Genomic DNA, 24,482 nt, shown 5'->3' on the forward strand with positions numbered 1-24,482 from the left:
GCAAATGCAATACAGCAGAGTGGACAGGATGCAAACTTGCAGAGAGAATACGGGGAAACATAAACAGATCAAATGATCCCCTTCTGCCAACCATCACCATCCACAGTGAACTCATGTTATTTTAGAAGATGAAATATCTACACACTGTAGTCTGCACGTCAGCAATTAGCAAGGGTGCATTGCGACATAGGTTTTAATAACAAAAGCAGCGTCTTAACTGCCACATCGAACAAAAAAAAAAATGCAACCTTTGAGACTGAACAGCTGGACAAATAACGGTTGTGCCCACTTTGTTTACTCCGCGCACGTCTGGTGCACTCCCCGCACACGTAGGCAGGTGCATATGCTCGCATGTGTTCATGTCTCTGCAGGGACAGGGTAAAGGGCTCAACGTGTATAATTAAAAGCCAGAGTCAGGAAGTCCTTGGGAGTGGCCGCTGCAAGAAGTTTACGTGTGGGGGGGAGGGTGGGGCACAGAAGGAGGGATGAAAAAAGAGATACTGACCTTTAAAAACAAAAAGAGAGAGAGACAGAAATGGTGAAAGTGTAGAGAGAGGTGTAATGGAGAATGGGATAGCGGAACACGCGCTAAATTAGATTATTCCTAATTAAACATAGCAAGGGGAGAACAAAGCACAGGGAACAAGCAGTAAAGGGAAGAGTATTGGATTGAGGTGTGTTTGCTGAGACGAGTGGGAAGGAGAGGTGGAAGGGACACAGATGGAGGGAAACAAAAGGAAAGAGAGAATCTTAATCAGAAATCTGAGAGAAAAAAAAAAAATAATAACGCTGGCTGACAGCAAATGTCAGCCCGGGAAGGGGAGCAGATGGAGGGAGGGACACGCACACACAGACACACAAACACAGGTAGGAGGGGAGGGAGAGAAGCATCCAGAAGGAGACAGGTGGGGCCGCGGTGATGGAGACACCATTACTGCTCCCTCCAGGAGGAAGGAACACAATCTTTCTGATACTAAGAGGCAAAACATTGCCTGGTAGATATTCCCAATTTCCCACTGGAGGGAGGCAGAGCTGCCAGGGTCAGGAGGGTGAATCTTAATATGTTGTTATATATGTGGTGTGTGTGTGTGTGTGTGTGTGTGTGTGTGTGTGTGTGTGTGTGTGTGTGTGTGCGTGTGTGTGTGTGTGTGTGTGTGTGTGCGCGTGCCCGCTCGCAGACTAGCGCGCTGCCTGACTGTCAAATGTTGCCCTTGAGCCAACCTTGACTGCTGTTTCACTCGGGCTACGCTCTGCTTTAATACTCCAATCAGAAGCAATCTCCTTCCCCCCCGCTCATTTCGCTCCAACGCAACAGGGATGGACGAATCCGTCTCACAGGGATACTGACGTTGCCTCTGACAGCAGCAGTGGTGTCGGAAAGGAACAAGCGGAGGGAGCGACCGTTTAGGGGTTTATTTTATACGACTTACGCGATAGAGGGAAAGACCGCATGACACTTGATTTGTTTCAACACCAATCAGGAAGAGATGGTGCAAGACTAACAACAGATCTAAGAACCACTGATGTATGTATGGTTTTTCAATGTGCCAGAGACAACTGATTTTTGGTATAATCCAGAGGAGATAGAAAAAGTTTGAAGATACTTTAGAACAAGACAATTAGTCACGAAGCAACATTTCTTCACATTTATTTTTTGCTCTGTGACTTGAGTGAACTGAACTTTGGCCACAATCTTTAAAATTTAAACACGATTAAACACTAAATAGTGTCAAGGAGTCAGGCAAACGTCTAAGGAGAATTAGTAATGTATGCATGCTACTTAAGGCCAACATTAATAGTATGACTTTAGAAACTAAATTTCAACTTTCTGTTTAACATAAGGTCAGTGGGGTGGAGTCGCAGCTAGCCCAGCAGTTTCACTGGCCAAAGATCATTGGCGTAATTTTTTAAATAGGGTGGGTATGTTTTATTAACATCCTCATTAAATCTTATTGTTGTTGTTCAATATTTTTCTTCTCTGTTTTGCAAAGCAACTGGAAGTGTTTGTCTTTTACTTCTCCTTTTAAAACTATCAAAAAGTTAATTGCTTTATCAATGTGATCTGAACTGTTGTGCCGTGCGCCCTACAGCTCCATAAATCATAGTTTGCAGTATCCTTCAATTCAGTAAGTTGGGCAACATATCTTGGAGAAATAAATGTATTTTGGCAGTAAGGTAGTTAAGGGCTAATGGGTTGCTGTGAAGTACGAGGAGTCGACAGGTGGCAGATCAGAAGTATTGACAAACTAACATTTGTGGGAAAATCATCAGCATTTGAGATCTGCTACTACCTTAAGAAAAAGGTTCCTGCTTTTGTCTATACAAGCATCCGGAAAGTCTTCTCGGATGCTCAACATGCAACAAGAGTTACTGTCTTTATATCTAGGCAGTGACCCCTGTAAGTATAAATGTGAGTCAAGTGGGAAAACAAGACATTTGGGAAAAACAAACATAACCAGCAAAGTTCTTACAAACCTAGTTCTTATTCAAAAATGGGGGGTGGGGGGGGGACTCTTAATATTTGGGTGATACATTTACAGATATCTGAGTGGCGAGAGGACTAAACTCTCCATGGAAATGATAGCAGGCAATTGCCTTTGAGCCATACGTCTGCTAGAAGGTGAAAAAGAGATGGAGGTTATCAACTACATAAAAGTCTCGCCGGCATTTCCCCGTAAACCGCACCTCCAGCATCACACCTCAACCGTCCTCTTCAGTAAGGACATCTTCCCAATCATGTCTCAGCCTCTCCCTCCCCTCATCTCACTCGCTACACCCCGTGAGTAATGGCGGCGGCAAGGGATAGTGGCAGAGAGCTATAAAAGCGCAATTTTCTCCATTTTCCTGGGGAAACCAAATTCACTTTCTGTCCTGTGCTACAATCTGTTAACATTCAGATGGCCGGCATAGAGGAGAGCACATTACCGCCCACACTCGTTACTAATGACCCTGACACGGCCCGACACGTTTGCGCTCGCCGGCGAAAAGAAAGCCAACACACAAGACACAAGTACATAGGAAAAAAGAAGAATGACGACCAAGTGTGTACAAAAGTGCACACTTCACTGTGCGCAAAACCAACTCACAAAAGAGTCCAATTCTGGTTTTAATGGACTGGGGCAAAAAAAAAAGTGGATTGAAGGGAAAAAGAGCGGGAGAGATAAAATGAAGAGGGTAGATGGGATGAAACTCCATCTGGCGAGGCTAACTATGCTTCTCTAAATGAAATTAACTTGCTTCTTCAATCGGACTTTGCCCGCTCTCTGCTGCCCCATAAGCCTCACTTTTCCTCTAATCTGTTTTTCTTCCCCTAATTCTTGTCCGTGTGCTCATTGTGCGGTTTTTCATTCCCTCTAACTCGCCAGGATTAATCTCCCAAACACATTCTCGCTCCGACTCCCTATTTTTCCACCTCCTTTGCCCACTCCCCGCGTGACCATCACTCTCCTTTCCGCACTTGCTCACAAATTTCTTCCTCACTCTCACCCCGCTTATTCCACTCTCGCAGCAATCCCCCTTTTCCCTTCCTCTATTTCCACCAATCCTCCCTTGGGAGGCAAATAGCCTCCTCCGTTCTTTGTTCTTGTGGGGGAACAGCGGGGAACAATGGCAGAGTGGGGCTTGTCGTTGTGGCAACAGGCATGAGACAAGGGCGGGGAGGGAGGCGGGGAGGGCGGGGGAGACAAAGAAGAAGAAAGGCAGCACGAGGTAGAGCAAGCGCAGAGGGGATGCTGGTTGTTAGCCGGGCGGCAGGGAAGCGAGCGCCGGCTAATTACACTCGTTTCCATGCCCACCGCAATTAAACAGCACACACACACACGCCTGGGTTCCGAATATCCACCCCCGCCACACACACACACACACACACTTGTGAGAAGAAACAAGCAAAAGAAGAAGGTGGCAAAAAGGAGATAGCAAAAGGGTGGTGGCTGGGAAGAAAATAAGAAAATGACAACACTGAGGCTATTTAAATCAATCCCACTTAAGTTCTCTCAAGTGCAATTATAAAAGTTCATTAAACCCCTAGCTCAGAAACCATCAGCCTCACGAAACCTACTGTAATGCGCTTGACATTGAAGTATGAGGTAACTCATTGACCTCTGGACACAAACTCTTGCTATTGAATCTGATACGACACACCAGCCATCTGACGGGGCGGCGCCGTTAAGATTTGCCTTTATCGCTGCGCATTATTCCTTTGCGCTTCGTTCAATCAGCTCCATCCCACTCCCACGACGCACCCACCAATGGTTCATCTCTACCCATCTTATCAGCGCATCTGGCGCTATCTCCCCACAGGATGAACTCCCTCTCCCCGGAGATGAAGAGCTTTAACTTCACACAAATTAGCAAACGGGGAATATCGGTGGTGGAATTGGGTGGGTGTTGGTGCAAATGTAAGAGAAACGAGCAAAGGGGGGGGTGGAACTAGCAACCAGGTCACACCACCCTGTAGGGTAGGTGGTGGTGGTGGGGGGACTTATGCTCCGTTTCATAAACACCACTCCCCGGCAGCCTTCTTCTGTCGGCTCGAGCCCCCTAACACACTTTTCCATTAGCAAACACAGAGAGATGTGTGTTCCACGCCAACTCCCGCTCATCTACTCGATTATTCATTCCATTTAATGCTCGCACCAAAAGTGCGTGCGTGTGTGCGTTAAGAGTGTCAGGAGCACATGTTAAAGAGCAAAAACATGTCAACCACGTGTCTGGAGACCAGCTGATGTGTTGCTCACATTCAGCTTTCAGTGGGTAAAGCGCGAGATGGGTGAAGGGTGCATCCACACACACACACACACACACACACACACACACACACACACACACACACACACACACACACACACACACACACACACACACACACACACACACACACACACACACACACACACACACGTGAGCACAACTTCACACAGCAGCAAGAACGCTGGCACACGCACGCACACACGCTGCCAATGAGGCAGATGAGGAGTGAAAGGAGTCACATTAAACAGCCAAACTTGTCCTGTTTCGCTTTCATAGCCCCAATCCATTTTCATAATGCATTAAAACCACCGCTGAGAAGCGAGGGAGACACGGAGAGGAGGAAGACAGGGAAAGGGGGGAGCCGAGAGGGAGGGAGATGGAAGGGAAGGGAGAGGGGACAAGAAACATTCTCAAAGTAATCTTACGCCAGTGGATGTATGGGGGTGCGAGGAAACAAGATAAGGATGAAGGCAGTGGAGGAGTTAGAAAAGAGAGCTCATTTCAGAGGCAAGATATGGGAATAGAAAGTGTCTGATAGAGGCGCAGACAGATCAGGGAGGTGGATAAAAGAAGATGGGAAGCAGTGATAAAACGAGTAGGGATGACGGCGAGATATGGGGGGGATGATTTAGTCACAAGTGCGCGCGGACGCACATGGCTTCCTTCATGTGTGCTGCCGTTTGTAGTATTCAGTCGTGTGTGTTGGAGTGTTAGGGATATAGGCAAAAGAGTGTGTGTGCGCACACGCATATACAGTGGCAAGGGGCAGAAGGCTCTCCGTTTCAGCACCAGCAGGCTGACGAGAGTCTGGGGCCAAACAGCCTGAAGGCAGAGCTGGCCTTGTTACTCTTTCTCCCCCCACTCTATTTCTTTTTCTCTCTAATATTTCAGACTCACCATCTGAAATTTAAAACTCGCAGAGCCACGGACCCTCTGACAAGCAGGGAATTTTTGTGCCTACTATTCACTGAGAATAGTGAAAACATAAAAATGACAAAAACCGAAAAAAAGAAGCATGGAGTTAATTTGGCAACGGGCCACTTTGCCTGAAAGAAAATCTTCAAATATCAAATGTTTCACTGTACAAGCTGATCTCGACACACAATTGTGATTCATGCCTTTCAGTTTCTTCCTCTCTTTTCGGCAGTTCTCTTTAGGGGTGGCCTCAGAGAACCAACTGCCTCCGTCTGACCCCACTCCTCTCAAACCAACTAACTTCACGTCCTCTTCCACTACATCCATTAATCTGCTCTCTGGTCTTTCTCTAGGCCACCCTGGCCATCCTTCAACCCCATACATTCACTGTGCCTCCTCTGCACATGTCCGAACTACCTCAGACTATCACCACAATATACCGAGTCTGAATCTGCATTGTAGCAGAGACTTGGATACATTCATAGGGACAGATTGCAACGGGAGTCTTCACAAATGGAAAGGTCAAAGCTTGTACATGTGTATATGCTCCATGAACAAAGCACTTTTCTGACGTAGACCTTAACTGTGCAGTCAAACAGTGTTTGCTACTTTTGTAAAAATGTACTGCAGTTTGCCGACACACATGCCAGGAGATTTCAAGAGCATACAGTTGCTGTAACCTTGAATCTTTAAATGGCCCGAGGTACATTATCCATCACTGGTGAGTCTGTCTGCTTTTTTTCCCCCTTTTATTAACGCAGTAGCATTACGGTCATCGATTTAACCTGTCAAAAAACTGCACATGTGACGCATTTATGGCTTGAAGGAAAGCTACCCATCTCCAAGAACATGCATTATCAATATGTGCACTGTTTTACTCTACTTTCTCCTAAGTTTAGGATGTGACTGAACCACTAACTAATGCAGCAACCAATTGTACTGCCAAGTTGCAAGTTTCCTGAAAGTTGGTACCCATTGCTCGACTGCACTTACATGAAGCGAACCAGGTTTATCTAGAGCAGGGTTGGGCAAACCTTTGGACTGGTGGGCCACAATGGGTTTGAAGCCCCACTGTATTTAGCTCTTTATTGAAATGACTAAAAAAAAAAAAAAGACTCAAATTGTTTTATGACTATTGATGACTTACTGATTATTAATATAATTTCTTCAAGTTTGGCGGGCTGGATTAAAAAGCTTAACGGGCCGCATATGGGCCCCGGTTTAGTTAATTAGTTTGCCCACCCCTGGTGTAAAAGGTCAAGAAAGAGGACAAAAAACATGCTGAACTGCATCATTACAGTACTGTTCAAAGTTCTATCACATTTCCGAATAAAAGACAAAGAATGCTTTACTGCTAGAGTAGGAAAGAGTTAAGGCAGAGGGGAAGATCCAAAAACCCATCTCCTCAGAGTCATTGGCGTGAAGGCTATCTCACACACCTGACAGAGACAGAGTGCTGTCAATAGCGCCTAAGGGAATAGAAAGGGGGGAGGGCAGCAGACGCTGAGAAACATTTTTTTTTGTAAATGACAGAAAGACGGAAGCAGTAGAAGACGGCTAAAGGAAAAAGAAGGCAAAGAGAACCATAAAACAGAGACCTGGACACCAATCGTGTCCATATTGATTAGATTGTCTGGTCTTGTTTACGTTCGGATGCCTGTTGCTCATTCTGAAGGACAGGGTGAAGGTTAGAGAGGCAGCATTTTCTAGTTGCATAGAATAGTTGACGACTGAAAGTTGCAGGAAGTAGTGGAGGACTAAGAGCTGTGGGAGCCACAAACCCCAACAACTTTACTTGGGCATTAATAAAACAAAAAGTATAATTACTGTCTGCCTAATGAAGGATGAACACACATCTGACTGAATCTGACAGGCAGAAAGAGACATAACATTGCGGTTCAGAGAACATTCAAGCGGGTGCAAACAGCTTCTCCGCGTATCATGTTGTGCACATTTTATTTTTTCTTTTCATTGCTCGGGTCTGGTCTGCAAGACCCCCTTTAAATAATTGGTAACATAAAGCAAAACGTAATAGAGGCACACGTCCACAAATGAGCAATTTGGGGTGGAGGTGCAAAAAGAGCCGGACATCAAAGACTCGTCTCGAGGACAATAAACGGCGAGCAACTCAACTCTTCTGTCGGAAAGCAGATCGCCTCACACACAGCACGGAGGCTGAGACCGGAGCAGAGCAACTATAAGTACCGCTGCACCCTGGTTTCACCATTTACTGAAGAAAAAAATGGAAAAAGAAATAGGAAAAATAAGAAATCAGTTCCAAAATGGACATCAGGAGGGCCATGCCTGAATGATGCAGCCGCCTCAGAGTCAAGAAGCAATAGAACCCCCCCCTTCTCTCTCATGCTCTTTGACAGAGCTGGGCTGGCGGAATAAAGGCGCAAAATGAAAGCCTAAACAGGACTCTAAAGAGCAGGATAATGGCACAGCCAGCAGAAAGGACTGGCAGAGAACAAGGGTGAGGTAGAAGACAGACCAAGTCAATTTATGGATGTTCCTGCAAAATGCGAGGGGAACGATGTGAAGTGTGAGGAAGGAAGGATGGAGAGTGAGTTGTGGTGGTGAGAAGCAAGAGTAATGAGTGAGGCACTTGGAGGTGGTGGGAGGAGCGGCGGGCAGAAAGTGATAAAGTCAAAAAGAATCATACAAAAATTACTTTACTTTTCTTCCTTAGTTCTGAATAATCCCCTACATACACACTCCAACATGGCGGCATGTGTGTGTGTGCACGTATGCGAGCGGATCACACACCAATAACATAACCATCCTTAATTCCTAATTAATCCCTCTAAACTGGATTACGGCACAGAGCATGACAAGAGCAAGATTCCACTCTTAGCCCCGATGCCTCGCTCTGGAAAAACGTGCGTGCGTGCGTGCGTGCGTGCGTGCGTGCGTGCGTGCGTGCGTGCGTGCGTGCGTGCGTGCGTGCGTGCGAGGGCAAGAAACAGAACACACATTACTGTTTTTCAGCTTCAGGTCCCATAAGACTGCCTTGCCTCAGTTACATGATGTTGGGAAATGAAGCTGACAGAGTTTTCTGTCCCCTATGACACAAGTGCACATACGCTGTCTCCCTATCTCACTCACTCGCTTACGCACGCACGCACGCACACACAAACACACACATACACACGTCCCTGGATCATAGGTCTTGAAACACTCATTGTGGTGAGTGGCAGGAACTTTTAGCATTACTTTACACGTTTTAAGTGGCGGCTCATGGGGAGTATGTGCTTACTCATGTAACAGACACTGGTCTCCTGACACACATGCACTTGTCCCCGTTCTACAGCTGCGACACATACTGTCCCATGTGACGTATTCTGCGTTACACTGCTGTCTGGGAGGGGGGAACAAAGAAAAAAAGAGGGGGGTGGGAGATATTGCCTGCCAGGAGATGCAAAAAATTAATTGATCTGATGTACCATTTGTCTGAGATCAAAATAAATACTTCTTCATCCTTATTAGCAGCGACACTAAAGTCACACTTAATATGATTAATGTCACAACAAGGAAATTGGTATGTTATTGTTGTTAGAACTATAATAGTCAGATGTGATTTTGCAGTAAACCTAACTAAACCTGTGCGATAACCCAACAAAGGCTCCTACTCAATCTTTTCTTCCGGAAATCCAGAATGAAAAAAAAAAATAAAATACCCTTGTGTCAACACGGTGATAGTGCAACTCTATACCAACTACATTTTTTTCCAATGAACCATTTTATCCAAAACTTACTGCACCAGTGTTTTCCAACTGTAATATTTGTCTTGGGGCAAGCCGTGAACTCCCCAGAAATAGGAAAAGTTTGTTCTTTACTTCTTATATTTGCTCAACTCTTTGGAAACTGTGTGCTAAAACATGAACTTCCAGAAAAGAGCTACTGCCGGTGTCACCTCATTAACAGCGTTTCCATTACAGTTTTTTCACAAAGTAAAAGCGATATTTCTACAAAGTACAACTACGATTTGCAGGTGTTTCCATTGAATGGTGTAAAGCGCATAAGTCATAATTTTCATTAAAATCTTGTCCCCTGAGAAGTTTGAGAATTCTCGCAGGGCATAATTCTCGTAAAATCTTGTCCCGCGAGATGTACGAGAATTACGTTTGCTTGTTTGTTTATGTTTGTTTGCTGTCAAGAATGGTTGTTCTATTTTTCTCTTTGATTACGTTGAAAAAATACTCCTCCCTCCAAACATAAGGCGCCATTTTTACCTGAAGTGAAATGGTCACGTGACCCCCCCCCCACCACATCACTTCCGGTGATGCGAAAAAAAGTGTTTCCATTGCACTTTTGCGATATACCTCTATATCGATACGTCTGAAAAAAACCCTAATGAGAGCATAAAAACATGTTCGCGATATTAGAGGGGTTTCTCGAAGACTAGGCGTTTCCATTACCAGTTTTTCGTTGCGATATTTAGGTTTTGCACAATTATAGGGGTAATCGAAACGCAATTAATGATACCTCACTCAAATTAGTGAGAAAAACACCAACCAGGCATTCTCATCTCTGGTAATGTCTTGTGGTTGCCTTGTTTTTGTTGCCTTCCATGATCAGAAAATAGAACAAATCTGGCTGCTTTCTGGAGAGGTATAGAGTTTTGGATGATTACAGATATGAGACTGCTTACTAGACTCCATGATTAAAGAAATTAAGGTGTAATGATGGGTATAACACTTAAAGGTATCTGAATATGTTCACCCAGGAAATCTACTAGGAGGTGTGTGTGTGTGTGTGTGTGTGTGTGTGTGTGTGTGTGTGTGTGTGTGTGTGTGTGTTTTGGCACTCTGCTGTTTGTTTTGCGGGTAAAACAACAAACAGGAAAGAGATTCAAGAAAATGCCTGCCGCATCTGGACCACAATATAAATTTTTAACGCCTTACACATTGTATTCATGTAAGTGTGTGTGGAGAGTTGTGCGTTCTCTCTGGCCTCCTTTAAGGCAGGCAGTGTGATGGAGGAATAGAGGGCGGGGTCACAGAGGGACAGACGCGTTCGGCGGAATTAGCATGCTTTCATGCGTCCTACACCTCGACGGAGCACCGCTGGGCTTGCTGATGCTTCTAAGTGCTATGCAGTATTAAGCAGCCATTCTCTGAGGAGGCCCCATGGCACAGAGTGTACGTGTGTGAAGTGCCTTTGTCTTGACTGAGCACTGGCTGTGTACAGTTTTTTGTTCAAAGACCTAAATAACCTATGTGGGACGACGGAGAGAGTCCAGAAAGCGGGCTGCAACAATAAGGTTTTACGGGTTAGGACACGGCGACAACACAAAGGAAAAGCCATTTCACAAGATGGCCGTTCGTAAACAGCAAATGACTGAACAGCCGTAAACAAAGGGAAAGTTTATCTGGGCTAAATGCGCTGCGCAAGTCGCATTTGTTAAGAGCTTCAGAGTCCTTTGACGACTTAAGCAGCCTGGAGTGCAGTGCACTGCGACACAAAATGAACGACACCTGAAATCCGAAGGTCACATTTTTTCCCCTTACAGCAAACTTTGTTTCCTATCCTCCCACTCCTCCTCCCGCAGCTCAATCTCGATCTCCTCAATCACTCCCGTCGCTTTGAGTCTCTTCTCATTTTGATCATTTGTCATTTCCTCAGTCAGTCTTTCATTGCTCTCTACGGCCGTACACAAATCACTCCTGCCTACAGTTGTCCTTCCGAGCCTCATTCATCCTGCGCCTCTCTCCTTCACTCCACCCTAAACACCATTTGTCTTGTCATCTAGATTAGTCTCTGTCCATCTGTGCCTTGGACAATGATCTTGTATCGTTTGTCCCCATAGGATCAGCATTAAAAGCCAGATTTGTTGTACATGGACTGCATTGAATTAAGACAATTAAAAATAAACTGGGTAATGATCCACCAGGTGAACGAATATAAACTCATTTGGGTGACACTGTGGTTTGAATATCTAAGAATGCAGTTTCAAACCTACGATCAGCTTCTGCTGTGTATTAAATTTCAGTTTTTGGAGCTTTTTGGCAAAAATGTAGCTACCTTCATGTCTCTCTCCTTCATCTAATTTCAAAGTATAATAGCCATTTTCATCAGTCAAGTAACCAAAAAGAATTGCACTTTGGCAAACTGCCTCAGGAGCCAATGAACAAACATGCTTTGAGGAACCCTAATGAAAGCTGCCGCACTGAATCAAGCGCTGGTGCTTTTTAAAGAGAGTTGCATATTTGATGGCTTGTGCATAAAGATGTACAGACATTACTGCCCTCAAAACAGAACTACTAAAATAAAAGTAAGTTTCAGATGCTTATCGAAATAGAATCTGGCGTGAGAGGCGTATGCAGAGAACGTGTCACTCATGCTTCAAGATTTGTTAAGTTCTGCCAATTTTTGCTGTATCTTGTTTTATAGCTAGTCTTTTCCTTTCTTGCCGCTATGGTCTGTTGCTCTTGCACTATTTAAATGTGCTCTTCTATGAGGCTAGAAACAACAAAGAGCATAAACTTAATGTTCTCTTGAAGAAAAAAAAAACTTCCACAAACAGCAGAACACACCCTTGGAGTAACGTTAAGTCATAAACTACTCCGTTCATTCAACCAGGAAGACAGATATTACTGCTGCGGCTCTGTGCATGTATGACAAATCCTGAAAGGTTCCTTCTGTTAAAGAACACCAGAGTGGGAAAAAAAAAAGTGAGCTGTCACATGTTACGTGTCAACTTGACATTGCACTTGATGTCCTTCTTCTAACGCCTATGTTAACTTCTGTGGCGCTTTATAAGCCTTTCATTAGACACAAAGAGCTTGGGTTAGGGAGTGCATGCTTTGTCCCTGGGCATTGGTCAAAAACAAGCTGAGAGATGATTAGAGAATTCAATGGGGTTTTAGTCATTCCGCCAGCTTTGTTCACGTCCAGATTGAATTTTAGGGATTCTGGTTGAAATCGGACTCCAATTTTCAGGCCCAGCTGAACCGTTTGAAATGGTGCGACTCAAAGCCCAGCCGTTCAGATCAATACTTGAAGTAGTAACTCCATTCACACAAAGACAAATTACTCATCTGCTGTCCGTCTCTTATGTCTCTCTCCCTCATTTTTCCCCTCACCCTTTCTTCACTCCCCGATGCCCTGCTACCACCACCCTGCTTTGCCAGTCTCAGTTTCTCCCTGCAGTTAATCTGCTGGGTGGAATGATGAGCGCCGGGGGAGCAGAAAAGAGAAAGATGAAGGGAGAAGGGAGCAGGGGTGGAGGCGGCGGTGGCGTTGGGGTTGCAGGGGTGGGTGATGGCGGGGGGTTGTGAGAGATGGTCATGCATTATTGAGCATACAGAGTGGAGTTTTTAGGGGGATAAATGTGAAAGCATGTTTAGGGACAACCTTTTCCCTTCAGCCTCCTCCGCCCTCTCTTTCCCTTCATTACTTGCCCTGCCTCCAACTTTTCTTTCCCCCACGAGGACAGCCACATCTCTTATTCAGTGGGGAGGTTAAAAATTCAAAGCTAGCGGGGAGGAAGCCGAGGGAGGAAGGAGAGCACCTGAAAATGGTCAAAATGAAGGAATGTCTTCGGGGAGTTTTCACAAGTGCTAATCTAGAGAGCTCCTTGCTTTGATTAGGCGCGTGCGGGAGCGCGCGCGCGAGCGTGTATGTGTGTGGCAAGGGGTGGGTGGCAGCTGTGATAGGAGGCGGCGAGGACGGGGGAGGTAGATGAATAGAGAGGGAACGGAGAGCAGGAGAGGGTGTAGACGCGCACTTTTCACGCGGCGCAGTCTAGTGTAGTGTAGCGCGCGGCGTGGTGAAAAATTAAGGTGCCCGCCGGGCAAAGCAGAACCCACGTCTCGCAGAACACGACACATGCAGATACTGAGTAATGGAGCAGGGCTTCGGCAGGCGCACACAAACCCCCATACACACACATATACACACACACAGCCGTGAGCACAAAGAAATATGAGCATATCGACTAAAATTGAACAAGTGGAAGGCAGGCACGCACACACACAGCATTTCTGCAAAGGCATTAACTATTTACATCTTATTTCACACCACGGAATCAGATGTAAACATATACATCATGGGCACACATGCACACCAGCTTGTCCAACATTAAGGTCACAAAGTGGCGAAAGGCCCGCTCTACTTCCCCTTGAATACCAATGCTTTCTGGTGTAAATGTCACTGGGTTATCCATACAACCAAGGGCAACAAAAAGCAAGGCAGGTCAGACACACATACACACACACAAACAAATAAACACACAAGCAGGTCAGGTCCAGAGCCACACTTTAAGACAAACAACAAAATGTGCACCTGAAGAAAGTTGGGCAAAGTGTGGCTGAAGTTAGTGTTTTTTGTGGGGGGGGGGGGGGGGGGGGGGGGGATTGATCGTTTTAATATGCGTGTTTGTGTGAAAACCCCGAAGACAAGGTCTGAGTCATCAGCATGATGAAGAATAGAGTCTAATAGCGCCCTAATAACTCACTTGCTGGCTAACGCCAGATCAGCCCCAGCTCGCGGCTACGTTAAACAATTCAGCTGAGATGGGAGCTTTAGATTCTAAAAGGACATTTTCAAATGCCTCTGTTGCTTCCATCTATCTCCCCGTTTTTCATTTTACAGCCTGCTTTATCTTCCCCATTCACCAGTCTCCCATCACTTTTTTTTAACAGTTCCATCCCTTGTTCATTGTCCTTTTTCTCCTAAGAACCTCTTTATCAGGCAGAGATAGGAAGTGGGGCACAGGGGGGGCAGGGGCAGGAGCAGAAGGGGGATGGGGGGGTTAATGCTTCGATCTTGACAATGCCAGCTTTGAAGTTGCTCTTAACTGCTCCACTTTTTTTAATCGGTAATATCAAAGTGGGCCACGTCTCCCAATCTTTACGAGCGTGATGTGTGAGCGTGTCACTGTCCTCCGGGATGAGGTGGCAAAGATTGCAAAAAAAACATCAAGAGGGTCTGCTGCAGCCACAGTCAATTAGTACCTCCAGCAGCTTCCTTGCACTGGCTCCTTCTCCCCACACGTCGCAAGCTTTCTTTTAATAGACACACCTTTACAGCTCCTTCCCTTCATTAGAGCAGCTGTGTTTTTCTCCTTCTCCGAACATTTCGACACGGAGCGCACGCATGCAAGTGCATGTACGCATATTAAGGCAGGGGCTGGGAAAATTGTACGTTGCTGTGCCCAAGAGGACCAAAACGGGAAAGAACAGTGGGTGGAAGGAGTGTAGGTGTGCATACATACATCCCTTCATTCCCACGTCTTTCCTTTGCTATTCTCCCCCCCCCCCACCTTGGCCTGGGTGGAAAAAAAACCCCAAAAAAACCCAAAAACACAAACGCAGAGGTACTTAGCATCTAAAAAAGCGTCACAGCTTATCAACTGAACCTTTAATTAAAATGAACGGTCACAAAATACGCGCACGCATGCACACACATACACAAACAAAGCTTCACTTGGTGCCGGCTCAGCCATCATATCACTGGAAACATTTAAATGGTAATGGCGTTGGGACGAGAGAGCGGAATGGCGGCTGGATGTCCGACCAACCGGCTGTTTGGCTGGCAGAGGATCCGAGCGAAGCGAAGAAGGCCCATTCGCTTTAAAAACAGGATAATCTCCAGGAAAAAGAAAAGGCAGCAAGGAGATTAGGCACACACGGCGGTGACGCTCCAGCATGAGTGCACTTAGCACATTTGCATGTAAGACACAGCAGAAAGATATAATGAGGAGAATGACTTGGACAAAAGCGTGTTTGCGAGTGTGTGTGTGTGTTTATACGTGCGCGTAGGACGCGCGTGGATAATTGTGCGTCTATGTCAGTGTGTGCGCCGCGCGCTCTCGTTCACTCTCGCCGCAACAGCTCGCTCGCACGCAGATGTGTTTGAACCTGATAAGGCCCTGATGAATGAGAGGTGTTTCTTTTTTTTGCGGCCGTTCCTCAACCATAACGAGAAGGCGAACGAGGAAAAGCTATTGCCACGGTGCAGAATACAACACCAAAGGCTTAGCGTCGCCGAGCTAACGCACCGCTACCGTCGACGGCTTAAGAGGTATAGTTAGGATTTAAACTTAGGCACTGGCACACAAGCGCGCGGAGACAAACACCACCTGTAAACACCGCGTCCTTTCAAATATAGATTACCTGCACGTCACGAGGCCCCTCTAAAAATGGGCTGTATTCGCAGATCAGATTTACGAATTTTCACTGGCACACTGGTTATCCTGTCGCGTGATCTTTTGTTGTCTGGCTGAAAGGTCGGGGAAAGAAATGGGATGGAAGATATAAGCAGAGAAAAGGCTGCATCAACAAATAAAAGTGGATATCAGAGAACCGAGAGGGAGAATAGATTTTTGTTTTCCTACTGCACTCTAGCTACAGCATTAGTGACCCTTGCATTAACCTGCCTCTTTTTCTGTCGCCCCGGCCTGAACACAGCAAGATTTATTAATAAGCTCCACCACTGTGGGTTACACAAGTACACACAAGAGGCATACGTACAAAATAAAAAAATAAAACATGCAGGCTTTTGAATGCCAAAACTAATTTGGCACAAGCTAATGTAAATGCTACAGTGATTTATATAGTGCTCCCAGTCCTCATTTAGTCATCTAAGTGCTTTATTAGTCAATATTTTAAAAGGTCTCAGGAGACCTCAGTGCAGGGTCTAAATAACCTATAAACTGTAATCTAAAACTCTCCCTAATTACATATAATCGCTCTCTCTCATTCTTACACACACACATTCATACATACATGCAGTGGGGAGGCAAGAGAGGAAAACAAACATCTTCTGGAATAGGGCTGTGGGGTGATCAAAAAAAAAACTCTAAGAAGTAGGATATAGGGGGAGGAAATAAAGGAATACTCTGCTGACTGAACTTAAAGAGAGAGTTCTCCCATGTACTCATGAGACCCTACATACAAAGTGCCTGCCTAGTTGCCTGAAGTCGATATGCTGATAAAAACATGGTGCAAACATCACCATTTTAAACTGACACCACAGGAGCAGCATAGAATGGATTGAGTATGGAACCTTCTTTTTGTTACATGCAAAGAATAATGCCCACTAGTTCTTTAACAGCAGCACTCTTCTGCTTCTCACCTCTGATCATCTGAAAATAAAAGCATAAAAATATTCCGACAGTGGAAATGCACAAAGAACCTGTCACAAAATATTTTGAACTTCATGCCAACACCACTGTGCTCCATGGTCATTGGGCTTTTATTGCTAATACATGCTATTGGATATTTAACCTTCAAAATGACCTGAATAGGCGAGAAACTTTTCTTTCCTTTCTGCTGATGACTTGTTAAGGTGAAAAGAGAAAGCTATGGACTTCAGAGAAAAATTTCCAATGCAAGCACGCATGATCGAGCATGCACGCGCGCGCACACACACGCACAGAGACAGAGGGAAGGAGGAAATTGATTTCTTTAGAACACAAGGAGATCAAAAGACTTATTTTAATTGATTTGTAAATGTGGCTGTGCTCACTCGCCCACCCACTCACTCAAGCACATGTGCATGGATAAAGACACCATTGCGCTGATGTACATGAATTAACTTACAATATAGAGGCGGATACGACTGTATTTCATCGGCTGCACACATAGGAAGGCAGGCGTCACTGTCGATGTTTGGCTCCAGAATAATTTATTTTTTCTGGTTCCTCACAGACGATTGGAGAGCATTCTACTGAATAGGCCCCCTTCAGTACAGTGCTGCAGGGGTTCAAGATAAATAGCTATAAATAAACTGAAAATCTCCTAACAATGCTTGAATAATTCAACAACAACTTTATATATATGATGTTTCTGCTATGCTTCCTCAGTTTTGGAAAAATTCTTCTTACAATTTGTTTAATTGTAAAGTTAAATCTGAGAACACCCTGTTTTTGTAGATATATTCGAGATCTTGATATTATCCAATCACTAATAAATATGTGAAAGTGGGATTGACCCTTTGCATATTGGAGGGCTGTAAAAAGAAGATAAAAGAAGAGGAACGAACATGCGAGCACAAATGACTCGTGGAGGGTTTGTCATCCACTAATAAAGAAACTTGTATTGCACTACAACTCTGCTGTTGTAGAACTTTAGAGCACAAATTCAACCAGAGAGACAAACAAAATAAGCAAAAGGCAAGCGCTTAAAAGCTGCAGACCTAGAATACGGAAGTGATCCTAACATTATGAGGATTAATAATCATACGCTTCTGGCTCTTTTCTCTCGTGAATCAAATTAATCACCACCACTCCCTCTAGCCCAGCCTTTTCCCGGTGCTCACTTTTCCTTTTGTCTCAACCACCCTCCGCCTCCTCCTCCACTTTATTCTTTTGCTAATTGGGCTATCTGAGGCACCGCTTTCAACCTGCCATCATACACAGTCCCCGTAGTAAGAAAAAGAAGAGCATGGAATATTTACTGGAGAAACTCACAACCACCATGATTTCACGATCCTTGCAAATGGGGAAACTTGGATAAGCTTACTTACAGTTTGGATGCTAATAAAAACATTGCAATGTTAAAGATGAAGTCAGACAGATTTGACGGACCAAACAAGTTCCTTTTTGTGATGAACTTACAGAGGCAGAAATACAGTGTATGAAAACATGCCTCCAGCAAGCTAGCTATAATTTTTATTTTATTTTTTTTATCAGAATTTTAAGGAATCACAAGAAAAGGAAGCGGGACACAAGTAGAAAACAGATACTAGCACCTACAAAGAGGATATAAGAACTAGCGGCTTATGGGAGAATGCGTGGATAAGCTCGCTGCCTGAAACCTTATCCCCGTCGCAGACATCAAAACTTGCTCATCTAAACAGCTAGACTGCACACAAATGCAGACATTCATAACAGCTCTCGGCTTATAATCCTTTATACTGGTAAAGCGCAACAATGGAGTGAGGGGAAGACATTTTCAGACATCTGTCAGAAATATAACAGCAAGAAGAGAGCACAATGCATCCATATCGATTAAATGGCTGAAGGACTTAGACCGTCAACAGCGAATCCTTGTGCTTTCTCACAAGGGAGCTTGAATTAAAGTTCACCTCCACTCCAGTCCAGAACAAAACTACCGCACTAAGTCGAGCAAAGAAGGGGCTGAAAAATCCAAAAGGCGGTGTCTAAAAACGGAATCAATTAAAATGTATTTGAACCCTCAGGAAGAGCTAACGAAGAAGTTTAGTTTAAGTCTGGTTTAGCGTTGCCTAACTGAATAGACAGCGAGAAGCCAAGCAGATAGAATATGAACCTTCTGGAGGCTGTTTATCTGTACAGAGCCTTGACAGCTTGCATCAATAATAAGATTTGCTCCCCTCACTGACTATGAAATATATACATTTGTCTACCATGTTAATGGATAAAAAACAACATAGTATGTATGTTTGCTGACTCAACATCAAATACAAAGCAAGTTGTAAAAATAAAAAGACAGACCGGTCAACGAGGTCACAGATACAGATTTAAAATTGAGTTCTTATTTAATTTTGCTGGATTTTGGGTCATATTTGGACATGTTCAGCACATGAAATGTATTGCAGTGTGGGAATTAACTGACCTAAGCTGAACAACTGAACTTGACCCTGTTGTAAATAAATGAGAGTGGGAACAGATAAAAAATACAGAGTAGTTCTGATAGACACCTAGAAAATAGAATTAATCACATAGATGAAGAGCAAAAAGACACAGCTGCGAATAGCCGGAGGGTTCGTCTCCCGCTATCAGGTTTTGTTTTTTTCACTGGGCCTCAGAGGTCACCTATGACCTGGCCTAGAGCACGGTTCCCCTCGGATGTCTCGTTTGTGTGTGGGTGTGCTAGGACGCGCAAACCCAGCACCACTGCCAGGCAGTTCATAAAGAGGAGGAAGAAGGGTCAGCAAGGGTCAGCGCTGGCCCGCTGTGGCACTGGCCTGCTTACGATGGCTAAGAAGGGATGGGAAGCAAAAGGAGGAGGAGGATCAGGAGGATAGACGAGTGGTGCTGGACTCCCAGAGGTGAGGAATCAGGAGAAAAAAATTGAGAGGTCAGAAGGAATGTATTGGGTTTTATGCGAAGGGTTTTCAGCAATGTGGGGTAAAGTTCAAACTTGCAATGGTGGAATTTAAACCTGTACATATTTATAAGGGAAATTCCAATTCTGAATAATGAAAAAATATTGTAGACTGTAAAAAAAAAAATAAAAAAATGAAGACAAATCTCCAAAAGGACGCTGTAAAGGGCTATATAAATAAAACACATTACATTACAAATTAAAAAAAAATTCCTTATACAAACGGCAACAATCCAAAGCCCAATGGACCGCCAGTCACTCACTGTTTCTTCCTCCCGCCTCCTTCCAACACGAGCCGAAGATACATTTCGCAGCAGACGCAGAGACAGGTGCGAGGCTATGAAAAGGCCACGGAGTCTTCATAGTCAGCTCACAGAAAAGGTTATAAGACATCAACCAGAACGGGCGGCTGTCTCAGCCAATAAATGGCGGCGGCCACGGAGCAGGGGCCAAAAGGGCGGGTGTGTGGGCGCGTCAAATCAAGAAGTGACGGGCGGATGTGAGGGCCTGTCATGCAGGTGAATGCAGACGGGACAGCTGCCAACACTGACATTTAAATGACATCGCCGCCTCGCGTCGGCCGTAATTGTGCGTGCATTTCTGTTTATGTATATATGAAACGAAAGCTGCATCGGTGTCAGCGTGTGTGTGTGTGTGTGTGTGTGCGAGTGTTTCCGAGACCGAATCTGAAGGTCAGATGGAATTATACACACACACGCACGCTATCTGTCTGTCTGTCTGTGATTTCCTCGAGTTGTGGTTCAGGAGAATGAATATGGAGGAGTGCAGAAGGCAGAAGGCACAGTGACCACCGACAAGGTGATACGAGCGGACAGGTGTGCGCGTGCGACTGTCCACCGGTGTGTCAGCGCTTTGTGCCAGGACAGCAGGTGGCTAGTCAAAGGACATCAGTGACCTTCTCCTTATCCCTCCCTCCACCACTGCAGTCTCACCCTCCCGCCACCCTACCTCGAGTCCCAATTCACCCCCGTTTCCACACAAGTCCCGCTCATACCGTACGGGCGAGAACGCGTGCGCAAGACACAGCTGCGGGTGGTTTATTCATGAACCTGGGAGCCGCTGTTTTGACAGAGCGCCGCTGAATAATGTAAATGTGCGGTGCGTCCTTCGTTAAGGTAAAGGAAAGGTGTGGAGGGCCTGTGAAGATGTGAAGGTGAGGGACAAAAATGGAAGCGTGTTGGCTGATATTCCTACCTTTAGCTGCTGATGCAGGAGAAGTTAAATACCACGGCGTCAGGCAAAGAGGTGGAGACAGCGGCAAAACAAAAACACAAACAGACACACAAAAAGGAGAGGCTCGTTAAAGAGGGAACACAACGCGATGACAGCAGCAAGTGCGTCCAGAGGCCAGACACTCACTCTTTGTCTGCGATGAGAAGGTCATGGTAAGTTTGGCAAAGAGTTCTTCGAGTTCAAATCTCTCCTCCTGGGCCTTGGTCCACAAACTGTTTTCAGAGAGGTCCTCGGGGCTGATCTGGATAGTGGGGCGAAGACAAAGACTGAGCACGAGTTCATTTTCAGCAAGACAACCAGAAAATAATTCCCTGTAATTGACAGACATAGGCCGATTTTTTCATTGCACGGTTTTAGCGCTACTCGCCTCCACTTGACTCGACAACGGCGGCCCAAAAGTCCCTTCAACTAGATGTTATGGTACCATATCCGTATTACGGTAATCACTTTTTTGTTTTTTTAAGCTTCACTCGACACGTTTTCAATATGCAGTGGTGGCCATGAGCAGCCATCTGCTCAGAGACCTGACGGACCTTATCGCTGCAGGTCGATTTGTCGAATTCCCTCTGAATTTTTTTTGTGCACTGCAGAGCACAGAGACGTCTGCAACCTGTCGCCCGACTGTGGCACTGGTTTGCTGGCCATCAACCCCCGTCAACTACATCAAGGATAAAAACTCATGTCACTGCTGTCTGTTTTTTTGGGAGACAGGGGGGTTGGCAGGCTTGGTTTTTGTGAAGGTGTTACTCCCATGAATTATCCTGTGTTGTCACTCCCTGTCCAATCAGTGGCCTGCCCACTGTCTGGCGTCACATTTTCAGTTCGACTCACCTCACTCAGAACCCTGGCCAAGTAGGTACTAAAATAGTACCCGCGACTAGGTTTTGCCACCTGGTCAAAAGCTTAAGAACTCAGGTAGTGCTGAACCTGAGGGGTCACATTGAATGGGGAAGGTTACTTCCAATTCGGTTGCATTCAGTTCATTCTTTTCTCTTCCTTTTTTCACATGCACACGCAAACACACCGTCTCCTGTTTTCTCTTCACATTTTTTGACTTTTCCTTATCACAGGCATAATCTACTATCACTCCAAAACTTTTTATGCCCAGTATTGCATAGAGCCATCTCAGAGATATGAAACTTTCAAATTTCATTAAAAATGAGCCAGTGAAAGTTAAAGTAATTGAGGTCCGGCATCCAACTAGTCACTTTTTGTTGGAGAAAGAAAAAAGACAGCGAGGGGAAGCGAGAGTACGTGCAACGCTCCAAAAATAGAGGCTTAAAGAGTCGTGGGCTGTGCAAATAAAGAGCAGGGCTGAATATGGGGAAAACTGCATAATGATCAATCTGACCAAGTTTCTAAATGTGGTTATTTTCACTGAAAGGATATGAACATTAATGTCTTGAGAACCGTTCACACATAGAAAATTTTCATTATCTTATTTTTTTCTGTCCTTAGCATTTTCTTACTGTCATTCTCTATTCTGGTCACAATTCACTTTGAATGTTTCTCTTTAACTTTCCAAATATTTTCGTCAAAGGGGAGATGTGGAGGAGGGAGTAGAAAGAAAGTGAAACAGAGGGCTAGTGAGAGAGCAATTGTCATAAATTTACAGATATCGGCCCCTTTATTATGAAAAAAAAGCCTTGGGGATAGTGGTGTAGGATGGGAAAGACAGAGAGAGAAAAAGGAAATGTGATACGGGGATAAGCTTAAGAGGCAAGACGGAAAGCAAGAGAGCACACAAGAAAGGGGTATGAGACCAAGCTGGGGGGGAAAAAAACTTAATTTAAATTACAAAAGAATACTATCCTTTTCTACCAGCAATTTAATTATCTTTCAGTGGTGCAGTTAAAAGAAGACGACTTATTAAAAAGCAATTTCAGTGACATCCTTGTCAAACACTCACACCAGCCAGACACACACACACACACACACACACACACATACATATACAGACTAAAAAAAGAGAGAGCGAGCGAGCAAGAGAAGCTAAACGCTGATGAAGTCCACTGAAGCCATTAAACAGTAGCTTCAGGCTAAAGAAAGACAGAGCCCCGTTTTGATGTTTTAACCATCACAGATGAGAGGGGGGAGAAGAGCATGATTCACATAGTCATGAGGTGCACGCATGCATTTAATTCAGCTTAGGTCAGAAACTTGGTGTTTTGAGTCTTCATCTCGCAACCCTCTCACAGTGTTGCACACAAAAACCGAGATGTCTTTTAAATCTCATTAGGGTAAAACATGTGCTAGCCTTTACTTTTAGTAGCGTTATGCATCCTGAAACATACACACTATTGTGGAGAGACACAACACAAGAGACGATCCACACAATATTTATGTATGACTCACAATTCTGAAAGTGATGATCTTTGATTGCTGGTGACACGCCAAACACTTATCCCTATAGCCTACCTTGCTCCAGTTGGCTCTCTTCAGCGTCACCTCAGGCTTGTAATCCTTTTTGGGCTTGAGCCCAAAAGGCAGAGGTGGTGGAGCAGGGGGACCCCAGCTTCCAAACATAGGTGGGGGTGGAGGCATACCAGGACCAGGCGGTGGGGGAGGAGGTGGAGGTGCGCCTCCCATCCCAGGCAACGGAGGAGGAGGTGGAGGTCCTGGCATGCCTGGCAAAGGTGGAGGAGGTGGAGGTCCTGGCATGCCTGGTAAAGGTGGAGGAGGTGGAGGAGGTGGAGGTCCTGGCATGCCTGGTAGAGGAGGAGGGGGGGGGATGGCCATATGGCCAGGTAGAGGAGGAGGGGGGGGCATGGCCATATGGCCTGGTAGAGGAGGAGGGGGCGGCGGTGCTACAGGTATGCCTGCTTGGCCTGGTAAGGGCGGAGGTGGGGGTGGAGGGGGCACATTGGGTGTTGGCACCAGTACAGGAACTTCAACCACTTTCTTCTTGGCTTCCTCCAGATCTTTAGACAATTTTTCAACCTGATGGAAAACGAGAACATCATCAAAAACGCTATATAAACAAGTTTGCACCTTTTCAACACAACTCATTTGCTGTGCATTTAATTCATTCTAAATGGGGCCAGCCAATTTCCACTGTTTTTAATGAATGGATGATGCCAGCAGAGTGATTATGTTTGAGACAAAAGGGAGAAAGAGTGACTAAGAAAAGGGATTAAAGCCCAGGCATGGATGGGGTTTTTGGAGCGATTCAGAGGGAGTGGAGAGCCAAGCGATGAGAGGCAAACATCGCAGGCAGAGTTAAGTCCACAGAGGAAATTCAAAAGTAAAAGTTTGAAAGAGGAGGTCAAACTTCTAAATTAGAAGGGAGACTGAAAGCATTACCAATTTAAATGTTTAAATCAGGGAAATGCCAATCCCAAAGAAAACCATCCAAATGAATTAAATTCACCAACTGGCATTTGCATATGAAAAAGATGGGGCCCTGAATTGATACACAACACAAGCCATTTGAAGTGAGCAAGTCATTTCCCGTATCTCTGCGTACGTGAAAATGTGAACACAGAGTGTGTATATGCATGTAGTTATTATACTTCCTTTCTGTAGCAT

General features: G+C 45.1%; 1 protein-coding gene across 3 annotated transcripts in view; it reads right to left on the minus strand.

Moving 5' to 3' along the window:
• diaph1 (diaphanous related formin 1) overlaps window positions 1–24,482 on the minus strand; it is a 74,061-nt gene that overhangs the window by 28,608 nt on the left and 20,971 nt on the right. For all 3 annotated transcript variants that reach the window (XM_076046803.1, XM_076046802.1, XM_076046804.1), the window contains 2 exons: window positions 23,373–23,894; window positions 21,075–21,195 (listed from right to left, as the gene is read on the minus strand). In XM_076046803.1, coding sequence (XP_075902918.1) covers window positions 21,075–21,195; window positions 23,373–23,894 — 643 coding nt within the window. The remainder of the gene's footprint in view (window positions 1–21,074; window positions 21,196–23,372; window positions 23,895–24,482) is intronic.

The sequence above is a fragment of the Nelusetta ayraudi genome, unplaced genomic scaffold, assembly GCF_046127955.1.
Source record: "Nelusetta ayraudi isolate G7.1 ecotype Tasmania unplaced genomic scaffold, CSIRO-AGI_Nayr_v1 ptg000090l, whole genome shotgun sequence".
Taxonomy (NCBI): Eukaryota; Metazoa; Chordata; class Actinopteri; order Tetraodontiformes; family Monacanthidae; genus Nelusetta; species Nelusetta ayraudi.